The sequence below is a fragment of the Thalassophryne amazonica genome, chromosome 16 (genome assembly GCF_902500255.1).
Source record: "Thalassophryne amazonica chromosome 16, fThaAma1.1, whole genome shotgun sequence".
NCBI lineage: Eukaryota > Metazoa > Chordata > Actinopteri > Batrachoidiformes > Batrachoididae > Thalassophryne > Thalassophryne amazonica.
Genome location: NC_047118.1, coordinates 40,126,723 through 40,150,982, shown reverse-complemented (window position 1 = coordinate 40,150,982; position 24,260 = coordinate 40,126,723). Strand labels below are relative to the sequence as shown.

At 42.6% G+C, this 24,260-nt stretch overlaps 1 protein-coding gene across 1 annotated transcript in view; it reads left to right on the top strand.

Moving 5' to 3' along the window:
* Window positions 1–24,260, top strand: part of zmp:0000000896 (caspase recruitment domain-containing protein 10) — a 101,113-nt gene that overhangs the window by 28,351 nt on the left and 48,502 nt on the right. The window contains exons 8-11 of the mRNA XM_034191341.1: window positions 14,602–14,841; window positions 16,195–16,332; window positions 21,439–21,625; window positions 23,753–23,869. Of these exons, the coding sequence (XP_034047232.1) occupies window positions 14,602–14,841; window positions 16,195–16,332; window positions 21,439–21,625; window positions 23,753–23,869 (682 nt within the window). The remainder of the gene's footprint in view (window positions 1–14,601; window positions 14,842–16,194; window positions 16,333–21,438; window positions 21,626–23,752; window positions 23,870–24,260) is intronic.

Here is a 24,260-nt window from a genome sequence, read left to right as displayed (position 1 = left end):
CAATGCAACGGGTATCGGTTGCGAACCGTAATCTCATTCAGCCCCCCTGTAATCAATACATGGACGAAGTCCGCCATCTTTCTTGCCCACAAAAAAGAAACCTGCCCCCATCGGGGAGGTGGAGTTCCGGATCAGCCCGGCAGCTAATGAGTCCCGGATGTAGGTCTCCACTGATTCGCGCTCAGGTCGTGAGAGGTTGTACAGCCTGCTGGATGGGAACTCAGCGCCTGGAAACCAAATCAATGGCACAATCGTACGGACGATGCAGGGGAAGGGTGAGTGCCAGATCCTTACTGAAGACGTCAGCAAGATCGTGGTACTCCAACCGGCACTGCCGTCAGATTGGGAGGGACTTTGACCTCCTCCTTAGCCTGTGAACCGGGAGGAACCGAAGATCCTAACACCCCCGGATGGCAGGTTTCGCTCCACTGAACCACCACCCCAGACGGCCAATCAATCCGGGGATTGTGCTTCAACATCCATGGATGCCCAAAATCACGCAGGAGGTAGAAGGAGTTACAAAAAACTCAATCTTCTCCCGGTGGTTTCCAGACACCACCAGAGTTACTGGTTGTGTCTTGTGTGTGAGTAAAGGAAGGAGGGTGCCATCTAGTGCCTGCACCTGCAATGGCAAAGGAAGCGCCACCAGAGGGAGCCCTACCTCCCTTGCCCATCTGCTGTCTAGCAGATTCCCTTCTGACCCCGTGTCCACCAGTGCTCGGGCTTGAAGGGTTAAATCCCCGCTCAGGATTGTGACTGGGAGGCGTGTGGCAATTTGTGTGTGTCTCACTTGAATGTTTTGACCCCCCCCTTAGCCCAGTCTCTAAGGGCGAGTGTTGTCGTTTTGGCCGTTTGGGGCAGTTTCTCTGTGTGTGCTCAGTTGAGCTGCAGAGAAAACACTCTCCACGGATCAGCCTCCCCATTTTGGCCCTGTGCGTTATCCCTAACAACGTCAGCAGGGGAGCTGTTGCCCCACAAAGCGCTGCGGCTGTGGAGCGTGGGGAGGGCGGCCCCCTTTTCGAACCCGGAAGGGAGAGGGGCGGCGCGTATCCGGTCACGTCCTTCGGCCTCGCTCCCGACGGCGTTCCTCCAAACCGATTGTCTAACCGTTAACGAGATCGATAAGCCCATCTAAATCCCGCGGTTCCTCCTTAGCTACCAGCTGCACCTTCAGAACCAACAACAGTCCGTTTATGAAGGCAGCGCGGAGCGCAACGTTATTCCAGCCGGACCTCGCAGCCGCGATGCGGAAGTTGACTGCATAAGCGGCTGCGCTCTCGCGTCCCTGTCTCATTGACAGCAGCACGGTTGAAGCGGTCTCTCCTCTGTTAGGGTGATCAAACACTGTTCTGAACTCCCCCACAAACCCAGTGTATGCTGATAACAACCGTGAGTTCTGTTCCCAGAGCGCCGTAGCCCAGGCGCGTGCTTTACCCCGAAGCAGAGCAATCACATAAGCTATTTTACTAGCATCTGACGCGTACATGACGGGACGTTGTGCGAAGACGAGCGAACACTGCATAAGAAAATCCGCGCACGTCTCCACACAACCTCCGTACGGCTCAGGAGGGCTTATGTATGCTTCAGGGGATGGTGGGAGGGTTGTTGAACCACCACTGGAACGTTTATATCCTGCACAGGGTCGGCAGGAGGACGAGCTGCAGCAGCGCCCTGAGCGCTCGCCGCCATCTGTGTGGAGAGAGCCCCCCCCTGCGGTTCAGGAGGATGTTTTGCTCAGTCATTTGATCCAACCGAGCCGTAAAGGCGGTGAGAATGTGCTGCAGCTCACCAATCACGTCTCCTGCAGACGCCTGCGCTCCCTGCTCTCCCATTGGTCGTTCAACAGCCGGGTGACGCCCTCGGAGTCCATGACGCTGGCCGAGATATCCTGTTGGGAAAGTGTAGGAACACGGACCCACAACAGGGGCGCAAATGAACGGACAATGGAGGAAGTAAAATAACAACACTTTACTGTTGTGAATAAGCACAACAAACACAACAGATTACAACAATAGACAAAGAAGTCAATTCACAAAATGTGTCACGTGGGCAGGCTCGAAGATAAGAGACGTCTGTCCAAAGCAGAACCGGAACCACACGATTTCCTCCGCCACCGAACCCGGGAATACTGGAGCCGCCAAGTCCCGAACTCCCAGGTGGCCACTGCCTCCGCGTGTCGGATCTGGTACTGCTGGCGAGGAACAAAAACAGTTAAATGTGGGTGCGTTTGCACCCAGCAACCCGTATGGCGGGAAAACCACCTCCACCTCTCGTCGGAAGAATGTCTGCTATTTAACGCACAAAAGTAACAAAGTGTTAATGTCAAAAAGACAACACAGTCGGCTGAGTACTGTACCTCCTAGGTAGAGCGATATCTCGGCAAAGAGGTGGAGATGTCTTGCTGATATACCACTGCTGATCAGATGATTGGTGACAGCTGTCGTAGGCGATAAGTGACAGCTGTCACCCGGGCTGCTCCTGTGAGGCGGCAGCGCCCTCTGGTGCCTGGAGCCCGCACTCCAGACAGGGCGCCCTCTGGTGGTGGTGGGCCAGCAGTACCTCCTCTTCAGCGGCCCACACAACAATGGGTATCGAGAACCGGTTCCTTTCGGGTATCGTTAAGAAATGATTCGATCCACTGACATCATTAAGCTTTGTGCTTAACGATTCTGTTATCGGTCCTTCAGAGTGGCCGTTGTTTTGGCGGGTGTTTTCAAGAAAATTATCATTTCTCTACATTGATTACAGACCCTGCAGCGGGTCCTTAATCAACTTTTCTGCAGCGCGGCTTTGCTTTGAACCTTGAACCAATCGAAGCGTGGTTCGCAGATTGAAGCAATGCTTCGGTCGATTGCTTCGTTTATTCTTTCTTTCGCTTAATTTTCCCCCGCTAAAACCCTAAAGAGCATACGTCCGTGAGTATTATTTACCTTTCTATGTTAAACTGACCTGTTACGGTCTTCTGAAACAGTTGATGTATTTTATAACTTAAAAACGGGAGCGATGCTAACGCGTTAGCATGTCTATGGCATTTTCAATGTTAAAAGTTAGCATTTAGCAATTGCAGCCGTCATCACGTTCAGGTGCATTTGTTTTCAAATTGTAATATTCCTTAAATTTATTTTTGCTTATATATTAATAATCTAATGATTATATACAATTTATTGAAAGAGACAAAAAGAACCTGAATAGAACACAACAGAAAATATAATAGCAACTAACATAAATAAATAAATACATACAGAAATAAATGTTTCCTGTAAACACCTAGTGACTCTCACACCTCCATTTCATCCCTGTCTTATTTAAGTTTAATGACAGTTTGTTTCGGTCAAACCATATTTTCAGTTTGTTAATTTCTTCAGTGATTTCTTCCAGAACTATCTGCCAAACTAGAAAACTGCTGCATCCTAGTAAGAGCAGAATACTACTGGAATGAATTTGAATAAGGAAAGTTGTATTTTTTTTCTCACCTAAATTGTTATGTGTCGATGCGGGTTGAGGAGCGGACCTGCGTCAGACAGAACCCAGCGCTACAAATAACCAGAAAAGCGGTTCCAAAAACAATATATTTATTACACCCGCTGTGCATAAAAAGTGTAAAAACAAAAATAGCGTCCTTCTGGTGGAGTGACTGTTGGCACGCTCTCCAGCGCCCGCAAGGATCAAAGCCCGGCGCTCCTGGACCCACTACCACCGCCAAACACCCCCCAGGTGGACACAACAAACTGACTCTCTGTGAAGCAAAGAAGAGGTGAGGTAAGTCAGCAGTTACAACAATATCTTTCAAAAGACACACGCTATCAGCAACACATTCAGGTCTGTATCTTTTTTAACTTTATGCAAATGAGCAGCTTCTCATAACAGGTGGAGGATCACTTATCCGCACGCCACAGCAGTGAGAAGCAAGCTGCACAATTCTCATCACAATTCAAGTATACTGTGTAACAAAACACCAAGTTACTATCAACAATTAGTCAAACACTTAATTACCTTTAATGTGTGCTGACAGCATGTGTCCTCACCCTTCCTTGCTTCACGGGCTCGATGTGTCAAACACAGGTGCGGTCCTCAGTGTCTCACAAACGAACATCACAAGGTCGAGTTCCCGGCAGTTCTGCTTGAATCACACATGACTTAAATGCAGAACGCATCCAATTATCTGCTTCAGCTGAAAGTCTTTAAGGTTGCATGTGAGCACCCGTCACAGGTGCTACACATGATGTTGATGAGGGTGAGGACTCTTCAGCCAGCACCTTCTCCACAGACAAATCAGTTTCCATGCCACCTGAAGAGCAAAGAAAAGAAAAGAACACCAAAATATCCAGCCACACCCCCAACAACACAACATAAATGGATTCAGCACTCACTCCAGTTTATTGTCTGGAATAGTCCCAGATTGCTTTTCAGAGCTTCTAGAATTCAAACATTTTCGTGCAGGTGCTGTTGGGGGGTAATTTTGGTTTCAGCTTTTTTTGTTTTTCACCACTTTCATCCCTGAATATGAGTTGTGATTCACTTTTTGCAGATTAAAGTTACTAACTGGGACTCCTGTCTTGTTGCGAGAAAGAAACGAGAATCATCCTCCGTTCTGTTCACACAGCTCCAAACATTGCGTGGCTCTCTGACAAGTCAAGATAGAGCGATAGAATTCAGTCTGAATTAATAACTTCAAAGCGAAACACAGTTTTGTTTATTTTTATTTATGTCCAGAGATCAAGGATACAGTGAATAATTTCATATTTATTTACTTTAAGACTCAAGGAAATACATAGAAAACCTGTAAAGCCTACTTTTAGTACAAAATTCACGAGGTATCGATAAGGGATAAGGAATCGGATCGCTAAGCAGAATCGATAATGGCATAGATATCGATAAAACCTTATCAATACCCATCCCTAGTGACAACATTCATTATATGGTATGTGATTTTGCCAACTTCTGATTGGCCCATTCGCCGCTTTCTGAGCTGTACCACATGCCGAGTTGACCGCTGGTGGAGCCGCGTTGACCGCTGGTGGAGCCGAGTACACTTCGCATCCAGCGTAGCGCTAGCCAATCGAGCGACGCCTTCTATCAATAACGACCAATTAGATAACGCAATACAATGCCTACTTTTTTCTGTCAGTTTGTTGACAAGATTCTATATGATGCCTGTGCATTATTTCACAAAGACTATTCCTTATTAAGCCCCTTTCACACGGGCCCGCTTCGAGGTGCGTCCGCCGTGTACACAATGCAAAAACTAAGAGCACAGAAAAAAAAAACGCTGCTGGCTGCAGCTGCTGCAGCAGTTCCTCAGTCTTCTCTAACAAATGTGTTTAAATACAGTCCATTAAAGTCCTGCTCACAGACTGATTGCCAGAGACAGGACATGTCCAGGTTCAGTAAAAAGACCGGACATCTCACTCACGGACGATTCGTTCATGCGCGCACATGTGAACAATTAAAAGAAAGAATAGGCTACCTGCACTCCTCGCTCTCCGCAAACTCTCTCATCACTGTGTTAAAAAAAGGACATAAGTCCTGCTCACAGACTGATTGCCAGAGACAGGACGTGTCCACATCAAGTATAACTCCAGACATCTCCACATTTACTCACAGACTGTTTGTTCGCGCGCTTGCGCATGTGCATCTTGCGCATCTCGCGGTCAAAGTAGGAAAGATAAACTATAACAGAACTCAGAGCGCAGACCTGCAGCTCAGCACAAGAACAAATAAACTAGAAGAGAAATCAGAGTGCACAGTCTGGCTGCAGCGCGCACCTGACGCAGACATTCCTGCGTCGCCATGACACCACAGGAAGCTTGAGGCAGCCCCATTGTGAAAGGGGCTTTAGAGATTGTGCTCTTGAAGTATTTTGGACCTGTTGGTGCAGTATGACAGTAATAATAAAGAGATGAAACTTGAGATTGATTTTTCAGTTTTAGTATGTTTGACAAACATCCAATTTTCTTGTTTACCATATAATAAAACAGTTACAGACTTTTGATTTCGGTGTACCCGTGAATATGCGGACCTGGTCAGGATGAGGTTCACCTCGGCCAAGGCCTCGGGGAACAGGATGGGGTCACCTCATCAAAAGTCTATAATTGTATATAGTCAACCCACAGACCTGCTCCAAAGACCTATAACATAATTCTTGCTAGAGATAGTGTCTCTGTGCATCGTTCAACTATACAGCACACTTTACACAAGGAGATGCTGTAGGAAGCTTTTTCTGTGTACACGCTACAAACAGAGTCACTTGAGGTATGCTAAAGCAAATTTGGACAAGCAGCTTCATTTTGGAATAAGGTGCTGTGGACTGAAATTGAGTGATTTGGTCATAACAGGGGCGGTATGCATGGCTGAAAAAGAACACAGCATTCCAAGAAAAACACTTGCTACCTACAGTAAAATTATTTGGAGGTGGTTCCATCTTGCTGTGGGGCTGTGTGGCCAGTGCAGGTACTGGGAATCTTGTTAAAGTTGAGGGTCACATGGATTCCAGTCAATATCAGCAGATTCTTGAGAACAACGTTCATGAATCAGTGACTAAGCTGAAGATGGGCCGAGGCTGGATCTTTCAACAAGACAACGACCCTAAACACTGTTCAAAATCTACTAAGGCATTCATGCAGAGGAACAAATACAAGGTTCTGGAATGGCCATCTCAGTCCACAGACCTGAATATTATTGAAAATCTGTGGTGTGATTTTAAGCGGGCCATCCATGCTCGTAAACCAACAAACCTGACTGAACTGGAGATGTTTAGTAAAGAAGAATGGTCCAAGATACCTCAACCAGAATCCAGACTCTCATTGGAAGCTATAGGAAGTGTTTAGAGGCTGTCATTTCTGCAAAAGGAGGATCTGCTAAATATTGATGTATTTTTTTCTGTTGGGGGTGCCCAAATTTATGCACCTGCCTAATTTTGTTCAAAGAATTATTGCACACTTTCTGTAAATCCTATAAACTTCATTTCACTTCTCAAATATCACTGTGTTTGTCTGCTATTACACCCCCTGGCAATAATTATGGAATCACCGGCCTCGGAGGATGTTCATTCAGTTGTTTAATTTTGTAGAAAAAAAGCAGGTCACAGACATGACACAAAACTAAAGTCATTTCAAATGGCAACTTTCTGGCTTTAAGAAACACTATAAGAAATCAGGAAAAAAAATTGTGGCAGTCAGTAACGGTTAATTTTTTAGACCAAGCAGAGGGAAAAAAATATGGACTCACTCAATTCTGAGGAATAAATTATGGAATCACCCTGTAAATTTTCATCCCCAAAACTAACACCTGCATCAAATCAGATCTGCTCGTTAGTCTGCATCTAAAAAGGAGTGATCACAACTTGGAGAGCTGTTGCACCAAGTGGACTGACATGAATCATGGCTCCAACACGAGAGATGTCAGTTGAAACAAAGGAGAGGATTATCAAACTCTTCAAAGAGGGTAAATCATCACGCAATGTTGCAAAAGATGTTGGTTGTTCACAGTCAGCTGTGTCTAAACTCTGGACCAAATACAAACAACATGGGAAGGTTGTTAAAGGCAAACATACCGGTAGACCAAGGAAGACATCAAAGCGTCAAGACAGAAATCTTAAAGCAATATGTCTCAAAAATCGAAAATGCAACAAAACAAATGAGGAACGAATGGGAGGAAACTGGAGTCAACATCTGTGACCAAACTGTAAGAAACCGCCTAAAGGAAATGGGATTTACATACAGAAAAGCTAAACGAAAGCCATCATTAACACCAAAACAGAAAAAAACAAGGTTACAATCTGCTAAGGAAAAGCAATCGTGGACTGTGGATGACTGGATGAAAGTCATATTCAGTGATGAATCTCGAATCTGCATTGGGCAAGGTGATGATGCTGGAACTTTTGTTTGGTGCCGTTCCAACGCAACACTTTTCGTTTTGCTCCCATTTTGTATGAGATGAACTCAAAGATCTAAAACTTTTCCACATACACAATATCACCATTTCCCTCAAATATTGTTCACAAACCAGTCTAAATCTGTGATAGTGAGCACTTCTCCTTTGCTGAGATAATCCATCCCACCTCACAGGTGTTATCTCAACCCACAAAGACAATAAACTGACAGACTTACACATGGACTGAAGCATGCTCCAGTTTTTCCCTTTCACCACCCTCCCTGCCCCCCCTGCAGCAGGCCCCCGTTCTTCCCAAGCTGGCAGGCGGCGCAACTCCAGTTGCAGCGGCTACCACACACTCACATCGCCTCAATTTGGAAAATGGACTGTTTCAAGTTTAGTGCACATAAACAATGTCAAATGTATATGTGTTGTCTTAATTCTGATGTGTGTCATTATTACGGTAAACAAGTAATAAATGTGGATTAATTGCTGTTTGTCTGTGGAATGTGAGTGTGGCAATCTCGTTTTTTGCCAGCGTGCACTCGGCCGAGACGGACGCATTTTCTCTTCTCTCCCTCCCTCCTTATCTTTCCTGCTTCTGTGGCGTGTTGTCTGTGAGGCTCCAGTTTTTGCTCTTCTGAAAAGCGACAAAAATGGATTTGTTAAAGTGGTCTCTGAACGCAATTGACATTTTTTCTACAAGACATTCGGGGGCGGAGGACCCGACCTGTCCTGCCGGGACGCATGTGATGGGCTACGTGATGGGCTCATGGAGGAGATGGCAGGTCATGTGCCTTTACACGCTGTCTGTGGAGGACATCGAAGATGTGTATTTATTTGGCTTGGGAGTGACCGGCTTTCTGCTGTGTGGCGCGGGCATAGCGCTGGTTTACTGGAAAATTTAAAAAGTGGAGGCTGTTTTGATTGGGCCGTACAGATTGCCCCACTTGATTGATTCGATTAGAAGGACAGTGACTGCTCGTCGGCGGGTGTTAACCGCACGTTGGAAACCATCTCTGGGAGGATTGCAGCGCTGGAAAACCGCCTTGACCGTCAGTAATGACCACATCCTTTCTACATTCAGATGCATTGAGAGCCACTTTGTTCTCAGAACTGTGGAATCTTTCAGGCGTCTGCTAATCAGACATTCATTTGGCTTCCCAAGACAGCTGCACTTCAAGGCCGCTGCGATAAAAAACCTCCAAGAAGATTAAACACTCAAGCCTCGCTTCCCCGGTCTCCCCCTCCCTCAGCTTCTCCAGCTCTGACGTTGACTGTGAACAGTGACTGCTCAGAGCTGAACCCCCCCTCCCTTCCAGGATTCAGTCATGGCCGTTGTTTAGCGCCAAAAAGGGCTGCTACCGGAGTGTTCTGATAAACTGGACTTTCAAATCTTGGCTGTCGTCCTGTGTTCTTGTTTGTCTGTGTTTTACTGTTCTCTGTGCTGATAAGAGTTTTTTCCTCATTGTTGTGGCTTCTCGAAGGCAGCAACCTTGAGGGTTTTTTCTCTTCCTTACCTTATGTGTGCTTTTTTATATGTTTATGTACCGGGGGCCTATGTGTGTTGTGTGTTATGTGTGTCGTTTGTTATGGGTCGGTCTTGGTTTGCTCAGCCCTGCTGTTGACCAAGACAGGGATGTACATCTGGAGCTGGTCCCTGGGCGCCTAATGGCGACTTCTGCTCCTACTGGCAATTAGGATGGGTTAAATGCAGTAGACACATTTCATTGTGCAGGGAACATGTTCTTCTGTGCATATGACAATAAAATTCTTTTGAATCCTTTGAATCCTTGAATCGTTGTTGTAATGACAACGATAATAAAGCTATCCATCCATCCATCCATCCATGAAAGCTGAAGGAGGAAGACTATCATGTGAAATTCAAGGGAGAAGTGTGATAGGCACTGATAAGAGGTGAAGTGATTTTGGATGACTGGAAAAGTACTGCAGACTGCTAGGAAGGTACTGGATGTGACATCTGGACAGTGGAAAGTAGACAAGGAGATTTGATGGTGAAATGAAGATGTTCAGAAAGGTTTAAGGAGGAAGAGGTTGGTGAAAAGGAATTAGGATAGACAGATGATAAAAGTAGACAGGAGTACAAGACGATACAATGTAAGGTGAAAACAGATGTGGCAAATGGCATGACAGCTCACTACTGTACATGAAGTTGAACTCTATGGAAGGAGAAAAGTACGAGGGTAGGCTGAAAAGTTCTAAGGCTGACTATGATGCAGTTGTCGAATTGAACAAATTCAGGATTATTTTTCTACATAGTCTCCCTGTAACTCCACACACTTCTTCCAGCGGTGCTTGATTGCTTCAATTCCCTTGGCATAGAAGCTTTCATCTTGAGAGTCAAAATAGTCCTCAATGGCAGCCATCACCTCATCATTGCTCCGATAGTGCTTCCCAGCCAAGTTTTTTTTCAGGTTTGGGAACAGATGAAAGTCCGAGGGTGCCAAGTCACGGGAGTATGGTGGGTGATCTACCAGTTCAAATCCACACTCGTGGATAGTGGCCATGGCCACTGTTGACTTGTGAGCTGGGGCATTGTCTTGATGGAACAGCACCCTTTCGTCAGCTTTCCTGGTCGCTTCTTTTTGATAGCCTCGCATAACTGTCTCAGTAGGTTAGAATAGTACTGTCCATTTATGGTTTGTCCCTTTTCAAGATAGTCCACGAACACAATGCCCTTGGCATCCCAGAAAACTGAAACCATGACCTTCCCCGCAGACGAAACGACCTTGGCCTTCTTTGGAGGTGATGACCTTGGGTGTTTCCACTGCATTGATTGTTTTTTTCTCTCTGGTTCAAAGTGGTAAACCCAACACTCATCCTGGGTAAGAAAACGTTCCATGTAATTGGCTGGATCCTCTTCAAATTGCGCCAAGTTTGCCTTCGACATGACTAGCCTGGTGCGTTTCTGTTCAGGCGTCAGAAGACGTGGCACCCACCGAGCTGACACCTTTGACATTCCAAGTTCTTCATGCAGAATGTGTTCAATTCTCTCACGGGATATTCCCACAGCATCTGCTAGCTGATTAATCATCGATCGTCTGTCGTCCATCACCATTTCATGAACAAGGTCAATGTTTTTCTGGGTTGTGGCTGTTGCAGGCCGCCCAGACCTTGGGTCATCTTCAAGGCTCTCTCTGCCCCTCTTAAATTCAGCTGCCCACTTCTGCACTGTAGATATGGAGGGAGCTTCATCCTCTAATGTAGCAACCATATCCGCATGAATGTCCTTGGGCTTTAACCCCTTCTTATGCAGGTACTTAATCACACTGCGATGCCAGATTTTGTCCATTTTTGCCGTTTCCCTCTACCACGAACTTTCAAACTTGGCTATGAACCACAAACTACCTCACAACCTGGAAGAAAATAACAGTTAGTCATCAGATGAGTTGAACTTAATGCATGCCAAGTTTTATTGAAATGGCATTTCTCCTTCTTGGTGAGCCTTAGAACTTTTCAGCCTACTCTCATACTTGTATTGATTGTACAGACACAGAGACTGAGCTGGAAAGGATACAAAAACAGGTTAGGGTGATAAAGGATGCAGATGGGAATTTAATTAACTAGCAAAGAGAGTGTGTTGTGAAGGTGAAGGATGTGTTTTAATGAGTTGATGAATGAAGAAAATGAGAGGAAAGAGAAAGAGAGAGTATAGAAAGCTGGATGATGTGGAGAGAGTAAATCAGAAAGTGCATCAGATTAGTAAGCACAAATGAGGACAACTGCAAAAATGATGAAAAGTGGAAAGGTAGTCTGGATGACATACGAGTGGAGGCATGGGAATGTTTCAGGGTGATGGCAGTGGAGTTTTGAACCAGATTGTTTAATAAAATACTAGAAAGTGAGACGATGCTTAAAGAGTAGAGAAGAGCTGTACTGGTTCTGATTTTTAAGAACAAGGGTCATGTGCAAAGTTGCAGTAACTACAGAGTTATAAAGTTGATCAACCACAGTATGAAGTTATGGAAAAGAGTGGTGGGAGGTCAGCTTAGAAAGGAGGTAAAGATCTGTGAATAGCAATATGGTTTCATGCCGAGAACGAGCACTACAGATGCAATGTTTGCTCTGAGAATACTGATGTAGAAGTATAGAGAAGGCCAGAAGGAGTTACATTATGTGTTTGTGGATTTAGAAAAAGTTTATGACAGGGTGCCAAGAGAAAAGTTGTGGTGCTGCATGAGGAAGTCTGGAGTAGCAGAGACGTATGTGAGGGTGGTGTAGGATATGTACAGGACACCACTACAGTGGATAGAAATCTGAGAGGAGGAGTCCATCTGAGAGGTGGTCGAAGTGGTCAGTGAAGACAAAGAACAGTAATATCTGATGAAATCAGAGCTACTGAAATTGACCGTGTTCTTGTCCATGGTATGAGCATGAGGGAGGACGGACAAAGGGTCCAACCAAACATCAGTAGATTCACTGTGTGTGTCTGTGTCCACCATAATCCCAAGATTTAGAGAAGACATTATAGTATGTAAATGTTGACAGGAATTACTGTATGACTATACTATATACTGTACCACACTATACTGTAAGTAAATATATGTTTCAGTACATCACTGTGCCAATTTACTGTATTATTGTAATGGAGGGTTAGTCTAACTGTTTGTAGGCCTAGTATTCCATGTATTTTGTACTTTATGTTTATGTAGGCTTACTGTATACAACTGCACATGATTTCTGATTGGTTTTTTTTCTGTACAAGTGTTACATGTAAATGCACAGGATTTCTGTTATTTGTACTTTTTATGATGCACTGAAAAAAGTGAAACAGTGCACTTCATTCAAAGTACTTATTTACATTGGTCTAATGGAAAATTGTGGTTTCCAATTCAAATCTGCTGGAATCACTTTACAAAATCATAAATATACATTGTGAGAAACTAAAAAAATTAGCTGTAACAAATTACATCAATTTTTTTAAGTTGATCCAAAGTAGCATTTTTTTTTTCAGTGTGTACAAGTGCTAAATGCACAGGTTTTCTTGTTTTGCAATATGCATTTAGCCTACAGTGAATAACAAACCTTATTTCTACAGCTTCATGTCCTGAGCATTGTATTTTCTATATTTCTATGTAGTGTTTAGAGACTGCTCAGTAGTGTTTTTAATTTTGATTGACTCTTGGCACGATTTGACAACATAGTTCAGTTTTGAGCACAGATTGAACTGTTTTGAGGTGAAAGTTTGGTTTTGCAAGAAGAGTCTGGGGATTTGGGAATGTAGCTTGAAAATTTAGTTTTGTGTTCACAGTTTAGAGAAAAGGAGCGCAGCTTCTGAGAAATGTGTCTTAGCAATTCAGAAAATTGTAATGTGGTTGCAAGGAATATAGGTGGTGAACATAGATGTCTCTAAATATGTGAGGCCAGCTGTCCAATGTAATGGAGCTTGTGTTAGAGAGGTGAAGAAGAGAGTGCAGGCAGGGGGAGGGGATGGAGAACGGTGACAGGAGTGATTTGTGACAAAAGGGTATCTGTAGGAGTGAAAGAGAGAGTTGACAAAATGATAGTGAGACCAGCTATGTTGTACGGCTTTGAGGTTGTGGAGGTGGCAGAGCTGCAGATGATGTAATTTTCTTTGGGAGTGATGAGGATAAATCGGATTAGGAATATCAGAGAGACAGCACAAGTAGGATGGAGAGAGGCGAGAGTGAGATTGTTTGTACATGTGTGTAGGAGACAGATGGAGGAGGAGGGGAGGCCAAAGAGGAGGTTTATGGATGTGGTGAGGGACATGCAGCTGCTTGGTGTGACAGAAAAAGAGACCGGGAACAGGTTGAGATGAAGGCAGATCATCTGCTAATGGGGTGGAACAGCAAGAAGAAGATGATGGTATAATCTCCTAATCAGTTGCTTATGTTTATTTGTATGGTAAATTTAATTGGTAACACTCAATTGAATGAAGTTTCTTCAAATTAAGTGAGCAAGGTGGCATAAATATTACTTCTTAATTTCAGCCAATGGTTTATCAGTAATGAATATGTTGGTCTGTAGCCAGTTACTGGCTTTGGAATTTGTTGCTTATTTTAAAGCTAAAATTTAATTGTAAGAGAAATAAAAATGACTGTATCTTTGGGGAGAGGGGAGTTGTAGTGTGTCATTCACCATCGGAAAAACAAACAAACATGGTTATAGGCTGTAAATCTCTCTCGATATTCGTTCCTGGGAAGATGTCCACTCATTATGTCTTCACAGTTCACAGTGCTACAAATGAACACTGTGTGATACTTGATGTATATCAGGCTCCATGTTCTGTTTCATAGACATTCTCTCAGCTTGTCTTTATGTACTGTCTTCTTCCATCACAAACATCATCACCAACGCACTTAAAAGGCTGATGTTGTCATTCGGAAGTGTTTTTAAAAAGTATCTCAAATACTTGCATTTGATGACTAAAAAAAGTTTGCAGACAGTGATTGTAGCCGTTGCTGGTTCCACATGATGCAAGCACTGACAAAGTCAGACAGACAAAACAAATACTGCTGGGATTCGTCAGAGGAAAAACTCACTAGGCTTCAGTATCACAGTATGTGGTCTGTGGGTCTGAAGTGTGGTAGTGAAACCTGTCCATTGCTCTCATTTTATTGCCAGACCTTTTGCAATTTTAGCTCTAATTAATGGAACAAAAGGGGAGAAAATTATATACGTATAATTTTTTAAAATTTTTATTTATTTATTTATTTTTTGACTCAGCTGTTTGGAATTTTGTAGGCGCTTGGGAAGAAGAAGAAGGTCATACCCTAGGGGAGGAGGTGCGACCGTCTCCTCCCTGGTCTGAGGAGCGCTGTGAAGAGCTGTGGGATCGCGTGGAGGAAGTTCGTCATAAGCTCACGCGTATCCTCAACCCAGCTAAACTCACCCCGTATCTGCGCCAGTGCAAGGTCATTGATGAGCAGGATGAAGACGAGGTGCTCAACTCCACGCAGTATCCTCTGCGTATCAGCAAGGCTGGTGAGCAAAGATTCAAGTGTCTGCAGGTTTTATTTTTTCAAATCACAATATGACTTCTTCATATCTGTTTTTTCTTTGCTTCTTGTTCATGTTAATCATTTAAAATGCCCACATAACTGCAATGAGGCCTATTTTTACATATCAGATCAGTGTTTAGAGTAACGGGGTGGTGGTCAAGTTGTTAGGGCGCTTGGTTTCAGTGCAGATGGTTCCTGGTTCAAGCCCTACCCCTGCTGGTTTCTTCATGCAATGTGGAGTTGCTTCAGTAACGGCATCTGGTGTAAAACCTGTGCCAATTTTGCATGCAGATCCACATCAGATCTGCTCGGCAACCCGAGTGAAAAACAAGGGAGCAGCCGAAGGGACTTACTAGATCAGTGTTTACAGGGCACAAGTTTTTTTTCTAAAACATTTTACTGTTGAAGATACTGAATATAATCAAAGAAGTGTTGTACAAGTTCAAAATTTTAGCAATTCCATTAGTAACAACTTCATTTCTTAAGTCTTTCATGAAATATCACAACCAAACATTACACTGTATGCAACTTTAAAAATTAAAAGGTTCAACTGTCTTGTTACATTTCACCAAAGAACTTGTGCAGCATAACTGAAGTGTTTTAGGCACATCTAAAAGACACGGTCACCATCAGTGATGGAACAAAACTAGATGCTTGTGTAAATAAACTTTTGATTGTTCAGTCGTCTGAGGTCCAGCTTTTCAACATTTTTGTTCACAGTTGTTATCGTGTAACATACATGCAAAGCTCAGGCCAAGTAATTGCAAGGTGTACGGTTCTGTAATGGAGCACTTTGCCAGAAATTGATGCATTATCAAGGTAACATCCAGACCACAAACTCAAATTGGACTAGAGAGCAAATTTTCAACTTAAATTACTGACTGAACATCTCCAATATTATATTTGACCCATTTAAACATTGTTCTTGAGAATAATCAGAAATTCCTGCTAAGACCTTTGGCCCAGTTCCAAATGGATGGATGGATATTGAGACCTGCAAAAACTGAAATTGTGTCAAGATGGAAATCTGGCAAAAAAAAAAAAACATTTGCCAAATTCCAGTGCGAGTAGCAAATAGGCGGCACCCAAACAAATTAATTAAATGAATAAAATAAGTCCAAAAATCTGCAGAGAAAAAGAAAGTCCAAAAACTATGGTTTGTTTTGTTGCAAACTTTGTATCTTGCAAACAGTTTAGCTGGTGTTTACTAGGAGCCAAACGCTTTCTTACTCTGCAGACTCTTGACTTCAGCTTCCACAGACTATGGAATGTAAACTTGCTCCTGCCTTTCTGCATTTTCAGATTTGATACTTAATTTCCTCCTGATGTTCACCAGGTCGCTTGCTTGACATTCTGCACAGTCAGGGTCAGCGAGGCCTTCAGGCCTTCATGGAATCACTGGAGTTTTACCACCCGGAGCAGTACACCCAGCTGACTGGAGAGGAGCCCACTCAATGCTGCTCTCTAATACTGGGTAAATGTGGACTCATATTTACGTTCGACACATATGATGACTTTGAGCTATCAAAAATCACAAGACTGCCATGCAACCTAACTTTGATACTATGTAGACAATTTGATGTTATGTCAAGAAAAGCTCAAGGATGAGTGATAACAGCAGTGATGATGGCTCTGTGCCACTAAAGCCCTTCGTGGAATTGAGCTGCTATGCAATTCAAGTGTCCCACTTTGCCTCATAGCCACAGTTGTGTGGCCTACTACCTCTGGAAACCAAACTGGATATGCTGCTAACAATAAGGATATTTTGAGAAATACTCTGCAGTGCATTACTGCTTTGTCAGACTCAGAACGTTTCATACTTGCCACTTGACTTACAATCTAAATACGAAGTCTTGAGTGCAAATTCTGACTTGTGATAAATAAATAAATAAATACTCAAGCTTTTTTTTTTTTACTGCCTTTATAGACAACTTGTATGAGCAGCTAATATATTCACAAAACATAAAAGTTATTTCAATTTTCAATTTATTTTCATTTATATAGCACCAAATCAAAACAGAGTTGCCTCAAAGCGCTTCACACAGGTAAGGTCTAACCTTACCAACCCCCAGAGCAACAGTGGTAAGGAAAAACTCCCTCTGAGGAAGAAACCTCAAGCAGACCAGACTCAAAGGGGTGACCCTCTGCTTTGACCATGCTACAAACATAAATTACAGAACAATTCACAGAACAATTCACGGACGAATATACAAGAAATGCTATTGGCGCACAGGACAGGAGGATCGCCAACACGAATACAACTCCCATCTCTGGATGGAGCTGCACCTTAAACAGAGAAAAAACCAGAATCAGGCATCAGAAAGACAAAAATACTGTATAATTTGCCAGCATTAAACAACAAGAAAAACAGAGAAATACTAAGGTGATCGCCGGCCGCTAGCCCTAAACGTCACTAAAAGACCCAGAATTTAGGTAAAGCTGAGGCCGCAGACTGCTCCAATTACTATAAATGAATTAAAAAAGTAAAAAGCGTAAAACAAAACTGTACCAGTATGCTAGCCATATGAAAGGTAAAATAAGTGCGTCTTAAGTCTGGACTTGAAAATCTCCACAGAATCTGATTGTTTTATTGACGCAGGGAGATCATTCCACAGAACAGGGGCACGATGAGAGAAAGCTCTGTTAATAATTTAATAATTAGATTGTACACAATTAATATAATTTATAAATGGGACTATTCATCTCCAGGATGCAGAAACATTGTTTATCTAGTGACTGATAAAAGTGAGTGCACAAGGTGACTGTGATGCTGAAGGTTATCTAGAGGAATTTAGAAGTAAAACAAATATAATGAAAGGCTTGGCACTAATAGCCACTAAGGCCCTGTCCACTGGGAGCGGATTAATTGTGCATGAATTGAGTATACAAAGTTCAGCGTTCGTTGTCGTCCGCACAAAAATGGCTAAAATGACAATGTCCAGTATGAATTATGGATATATTAATAATGTACCAGATAGCGAATATATGATGAACAATCACGGTTGTCTAATGAATTGTAGTGAGGAAACGGATCAGCCACATTGAGATTATCTGGCAGCATTACGGGTGTATTATGAATGCATCGCGCATGTGTTGCGCGTGATGGCATCTGCATGGTGGTCATAAATGAAGCGCACCTCGCATCCTTTCAGCATCACCAACAATACAGCTCTGGAGCATTTGCTGGACTTGGACAAGTTGACTGGAGTAAACAGCAGTGAACAGTGCGAGTGGTGACGTCAGCGGATCACATCAGAGCGCAGCTCATCTGAAACGATTATAACAAGAAGTTTAAATCTGTTATAAACACAGGAATAAATACTGTAACAGCTACAGACAAGAAGGAAAACACGCAACTGTTTTATCAGCCTTGATAATGTAAACAAGTCAAATAATTACCTTTTTAGGACGGCTCAAAATGCTTTCTGCAGCTGGAGTCGTTCGCGCGCGGGGCTCCAGCTGCAGCTTTGATTCAGAAGGTGATTAGAGACGTTTTCAACAGCCAATCTGCAGAATAAAATGATTAATCCGACACAAATAATTATTTATATAGGCAGCATCCAGACGCAGAGAGCGCGTGGCAGCCGGTAGAACAAAGAATGGTGTCCAGCTGTGAACACAGCACATGCAAAGCAGATGTAATAAAAACGCTTTATTCGTGGCCAATCTGATGCAATTGCTACAACTTATTTAGTCCGTGATGTGGACATGATGGGCATGCAAAATATCCGTTTTTACACACTGTCCCAGTCCGCTGCCAAGCCGCAAATCCCTGTCAGTTGCGGATATCAGCAGATGACAGCGTATATACAGCGCATAGATTGTGTATGTATTGAGTATGTATGGAGTATGTAAGGCGGATGTCATCCGCAGCCAAAATTTTGTGCAGGTCAAAAATCCTGGCAACGGAAAAAAGTTGCCTCTGCAGATAATTGCAGACGTGTGCGGGTGTCAGCCGACTCATACAAGCATGTTTCACGCATATTGTGGATGTTAAGCGAATATGAGCCAATTTTGTGCGCAATCCATACGCAAATCCTCCTAAACGCCAGTGGGACAGGGCCCTAAATAGATCACTGTTACATTCTCAATGTGCATGCTTAGTAGTGTGTAAATCTCTCATGACTAAGCGTGAGCTCCCACCTTCTCTGTCAGCATGGGGGAGCATTAAGTGCCTATTCGTCCAAAACACGTACAAGGAGCAGCTCTCACAGTTTATTCCACAGGGCGCTGTTGAACTGTGATTGTTCACAATCCAAAAAGTCCTAAAACAGGATGAAACGGTTCAATCCGACTTGACTACTAACAGGCTGGTTTATAAAGTGACGACCTGGCAACCTGCCCAAAACGCTTGGAACACATTTCTAAACGCTTGGAAAATATTGAGTTGGTGTTTTCTTTGATGACGACTGGAGCAGTACACTTTAATGATTTTGAGGAATGACTGGAGCGTTATAGTGTTTCGCAATCTGCCCAACGTTTCCTGATAGAAAAATGCTGCTGTTTTCCCAGCTTTCCTTCCAAACACAGCTATCATTTATGTGAAGCACATTTGAATCAAAACATTAAATGTAATTTCACACAAGCAATTTTTACTGTTGAAATACTGAATGATTTTTTAGAAATAAAGCTGTGACAAAAATGTACACACAGTACATAAAGGATTACAGCTGACAAGTGTCACGGACTGAGATAATCTATTTTAATTTAATTTAATTAACCTTTATTTAACCAGGTTAGTCCCTTTGAGATCAAGATCTCTTTTGCAAGGGAGACCTGGGCAATTATAAAGTTTCCAGTTCACCTAACTTGCATGCCTTTAAAGCAGAGGTGGGACAAGTCACTGTCAAGTCATTCGCCAAGTCATGAATCGGCAAGTCTAAAGTCAAGTCTCAAGTCTTGCAAGCTTGCAAACCATTGGTGGTCATTATGACTTGAGACTTGACTTGGGACTTGACTTGAGACTTGCGAATTCATGACTTGAGAGTGACTTGCTGGTGACTTTGTCCCACCTCTGCTTTAAAATATTGTATCTACTTGTATTAAATAGTGTCTTATTGTTCCGATTGTCACATCTGGGACACATTTAGGGGACTTTGTGCACATTTCTTTGGGCATGTTACAGGCATTTGTCATGGTGTTTATCCATATTTTCAGTCATGTTTGTGTATTCACACGGAGTCTGCATGCCTGTATTAAAAGGCTCTTGCTCCCAAGGGTTCTATATGAGCGACTTGTGGAGTACTCAGTGTCCATGAGCCAAACAATGAACAATGGTCTATTAAGATTATAAGATCTGATGCCAGAATGAGAATTTCAATCTGTAAATATTTGATCCTGTAAATATTACAATGAGTCAAACTTTCAATATTGACCTGTGTTGGTAGAGTTCAGCCTCTGTGACAAAAATTACATCAATAACATGAGATTTGCATAGCCACAGGAATTTCAGGAATTGATTGCAGTTCTGCAGTATCTCAGGGTCTTTGATCAGAAGATTTAATTTGATTACAAGTTAGCAATTTGATCCATATTTCAAACAGAAAAGAAGAAAATTGGGACGACATACATATATTAGCTACAGAGCAGAGGTATAGCATGACAAAACAGGGCAGACCTTTAGCAAATGTAACACACAGGGTATGCAAAATATGTTGATGTTAACTTGAAATTGTTAGCTCTGGGCCACAGAGGGCCAAGCACCAATGATTTGTGGAAAATCATTCACTTACAATTTTCAACAAATTATTCCACAAATCCAAGATACAAAACTAAAATATTCTCTCATTCAGAAGGCAGATCAGAGACAGACCCTTCCTATAGGAGAGTAGCAGAACGGCAAAAGACCCCTCCTCCTCCAGGAGGGTAGTAGTGATGCCAAGTACATGTCAAAAATTATCAGGGTGATTCAACTTAAATGCTTAAGTTCAATTGCTGCCTTAAAAATGTAAGTAAACTCAACTCCAGGAAAGGCTTTTATGCAACTCAGGAAGGTAAGTTATATAAACTGGCCTTTTGGCAACCCTACCTCCAAGGGACCAGGCCAACCAGAGATCCAGCAATAAAGCCCAGGATGACACAGTTAAAATGCCTGTTGTGTGTCAACCTCTAGAGCTGTGCAGCTGATGACAGATGAGTAGTAATCAACAGAAAACACACAAAGAGAATCCCAAGTCTTCCAGAGTTTTCCAGACCCTGAAATCCCAGAAGCAGTGGTCCTACAAATTGACATATGGGATAACTTTGAGCCAGGGGTGCAAGAAAGACTGAAGGGGGAGAAAATGTGAAGGGCTTTGGAAAACATTGTCTATATATTTGTCAAAATTTAAATTTGTCTTATGTATGCTGAACCAAAGGTAAGGCCTTCGTACTTCGTGGTGGTACAAAATTGGACATTTGGACATGTTTCTTGTATTATAAAATGTAAGACTTCTGACCTTTACTTCAACAAGGTAAGGGATGGGAATTCTAACTACAGTTTACCCATACATGTATGTGACAAGCCGAAATGTTTAGTATTCATTCAAGAGTCATGTCCCTATTTACTGCCACCTTTGAACTTTCCTCTCTATTTTTCCAGATGAGGAAGGGCCAGAGGGATTGACACAGTTTCTCCTCCTGGAGGTACAGAAACTAAGGGAGCAGCTTCGACATAGCCGTATGTATGAGCGCCGAGTTTCTCAGCGTTGCCGCGTGGCAGAGGAAGAACGCGGCCGTGCTGAACGTAAAGTTCAGGAGTTGCGTCAGGACCGGCTTCAGTTTGAGAGGTTTGTCTAACTTTTGTAAAGGTTCCTCTATTTGATGTAAGAAAATACTGCCTCTGAATCAAAGTCAGAGCAGTCTTTCACTGAAAGGTGCACCACACATCTTTACTTACCTTGAGCCTCCACGGCCAATGTCTGTTAAAATTCTTTAAAGGCATGAACCACATATGCCCAGTCTAATGTCAACTTGATGATTCTTGGTAAACCCACCTTGAAATAACAGAACTCAAAACTTATTTTTGAGTTTTGAGATGCAGTTCTTTTGATAAATGTTCATTCAGGTAATGCCAGCACACTCACTGTTTTGTCTTAGCTCATTGCTAAGATAGTAGCTCAGTGGGATAAGGAGTTGGGTTCATATATGTCAACCCCTTTGAGGGTCCACCTGTATAACCAAGTGAGAAAATCCATAAAATCAACACAAAATCCTTATAACCTCCAGATCGCACCAAAATCAGTTTTATTACAGTACACACAACCGCATAGTGGTGTCACATGACTGGGTTTTTGTCCACAAATTATGAGTTGCCACAATGACATTAAAGTCAGGATCATTAGTATTTCCTCCACAGTTGAATTTCAAACAATAGCAATCTAGTATTCATGCGTCAAGCTGAATTTTCTCGAACTGAATGTGTCAAATTTAGTTATTTTTTACAGAAACAAGAACTGTCTGTCACTAATGGAAATACATTGATAAAATCATGAAAAATAAATTGAATAAAGTAAATAAATATGAAATTGGTCACTGGATCCTTAAACTTTGGACATAATAAACTTCATGGTGGATACTTGATCTCTGGACATAAATAGGAATAAACAAAATCTGTAGTTTTTGTCAAAAGCATTTCCTTTCAGACATTATTGGCATGAATGTCTTTCCATACATCTGAGCTCGCTGTGCTTCACATCAGCATCAGTTTAATTCATAAAGAATGCAGGACGTCTCATTTTGGGAAGAAAAAAACATTTTAGTCTATTGTAGTTTCGTGTCTGTAATACAGCGTTTTAAAGAGGTGTCATTTTATTTAAAGCGGCAATTCGTTTTGAAGTTATTAATTCCAACCAGACTCTGTCTGAGCAGACAACGGAACGGAGGACGATTCTCGTTTCTTGACTACAACAAGACAAGAGTCCCAGTTAGTGACTTTAATCCACACAAAAGTAACTCACAATATTTTAATAGCTTTGAGAGGAGTTAAGAAGTGGACTTGCCGTTTCTGAAGAGCAGTGAATCAAAGAACCAACGAGTTAGTGGATCGAAGCATTGCTTCATTTGGTTCACGCATCAAAGTGGAGTTGCGCTGCAGAAACAGCTGATTACAGAGCCGCTGCAGACCAAACCCTGAATATTCGTAAGACTTTATTTGTACACCCGTATGACACAAACTCTGAAAAATACGTATAATTTACAGACAATCCGTATAGGTTGACATGTATGTGTGTTGCCAATATGTACACCTGGTTTTGATTCCCAGTCATGCTACCAGTGTGTGTCCTTGGACAAGACACCATCTGCATTGTCTCAGTCCACCCAGCTGTAAATGCACACTGGCCTTGTCTTGAGAAGCCACAGTCTCTTATTCATTTCACCCTATGGAATCTTGTGAAACGCAGAAGGACTAGTGAGCCTCAGGGCCTATATAGGACTTCTTTATTTCTAATTTGACAAAATGCTTACTATATGTCGATAGCCACCCACTGACTCTGGTCTGCTCCAGGTTTCAATTTGTTAAATGGGAATTCATCATTGTCACTATGTGCTTGCTCTTGAGGAATGTTGAGAAGGATCTAGACCAGGGCCAGGTTTGCAAAAAAGAGTGGAAGCTTAAGATGATGTATGGGCTATTTCATCTTAAACTTAAAATGTTTTTTGGAAACTTGATGCAGCTCAGTTTGGAAAATGCTTGGAGGTGATGGTTGTTGGGATCTGGCATTATATAAAAAAATGGACTTGACGTGAGGTACACTGTTCACGATCAAATAAAAAGACCAATATTCAAGTGGACCAGAAAACAATACCTTATTATAGAGACACTTATTCAAGTAGGTCTTTTTCATTGATGATTACGAGTCAGACGATTATGAATCCGAAATAAATAGCAACACATATTTGTATGCAATCTTAAGGGTGCGTCAGGACTGGGAGATGGCGAGTCGAGAGCTGGGCAGGCTGAAGGACAGGCACCTGGAGCAGGCTATGAAACTCTCCAGGGTGTTGGAGGAGCAAGGGGAGGCTTCAACCCGGTGAAAGAGAGCTGCTGAGGGAGGTGAGCTGTCAGGAGCAGCACAAAAGGGGAGATGAAGAATTAGTACTAGTATTCATGGAGCTGAATACAGCTGTATGTTTTCATTTTCCATAGCTAGAGATTTTCCAGATTTCTCTAATAGCTCATTTAACTTAATGTAAAATCAGTTTGTATTTGCTGAAAGGTTGAGTTGTTTCATATGGTACTTTTGGAAGAATAGAGCAGTAAATTAATTGGATAATATAGTGAAATACTTAATTTTTTTATTTATTTATTTTTTTTCTGTCTCTGTTGACATACTGCAATATGACAGCAGACAGCTGAAGTGTATTGATTTTATCAGGCTACATTTTGCAGAGTTTGTGCGCTTTTGCACCATGACGACCAAA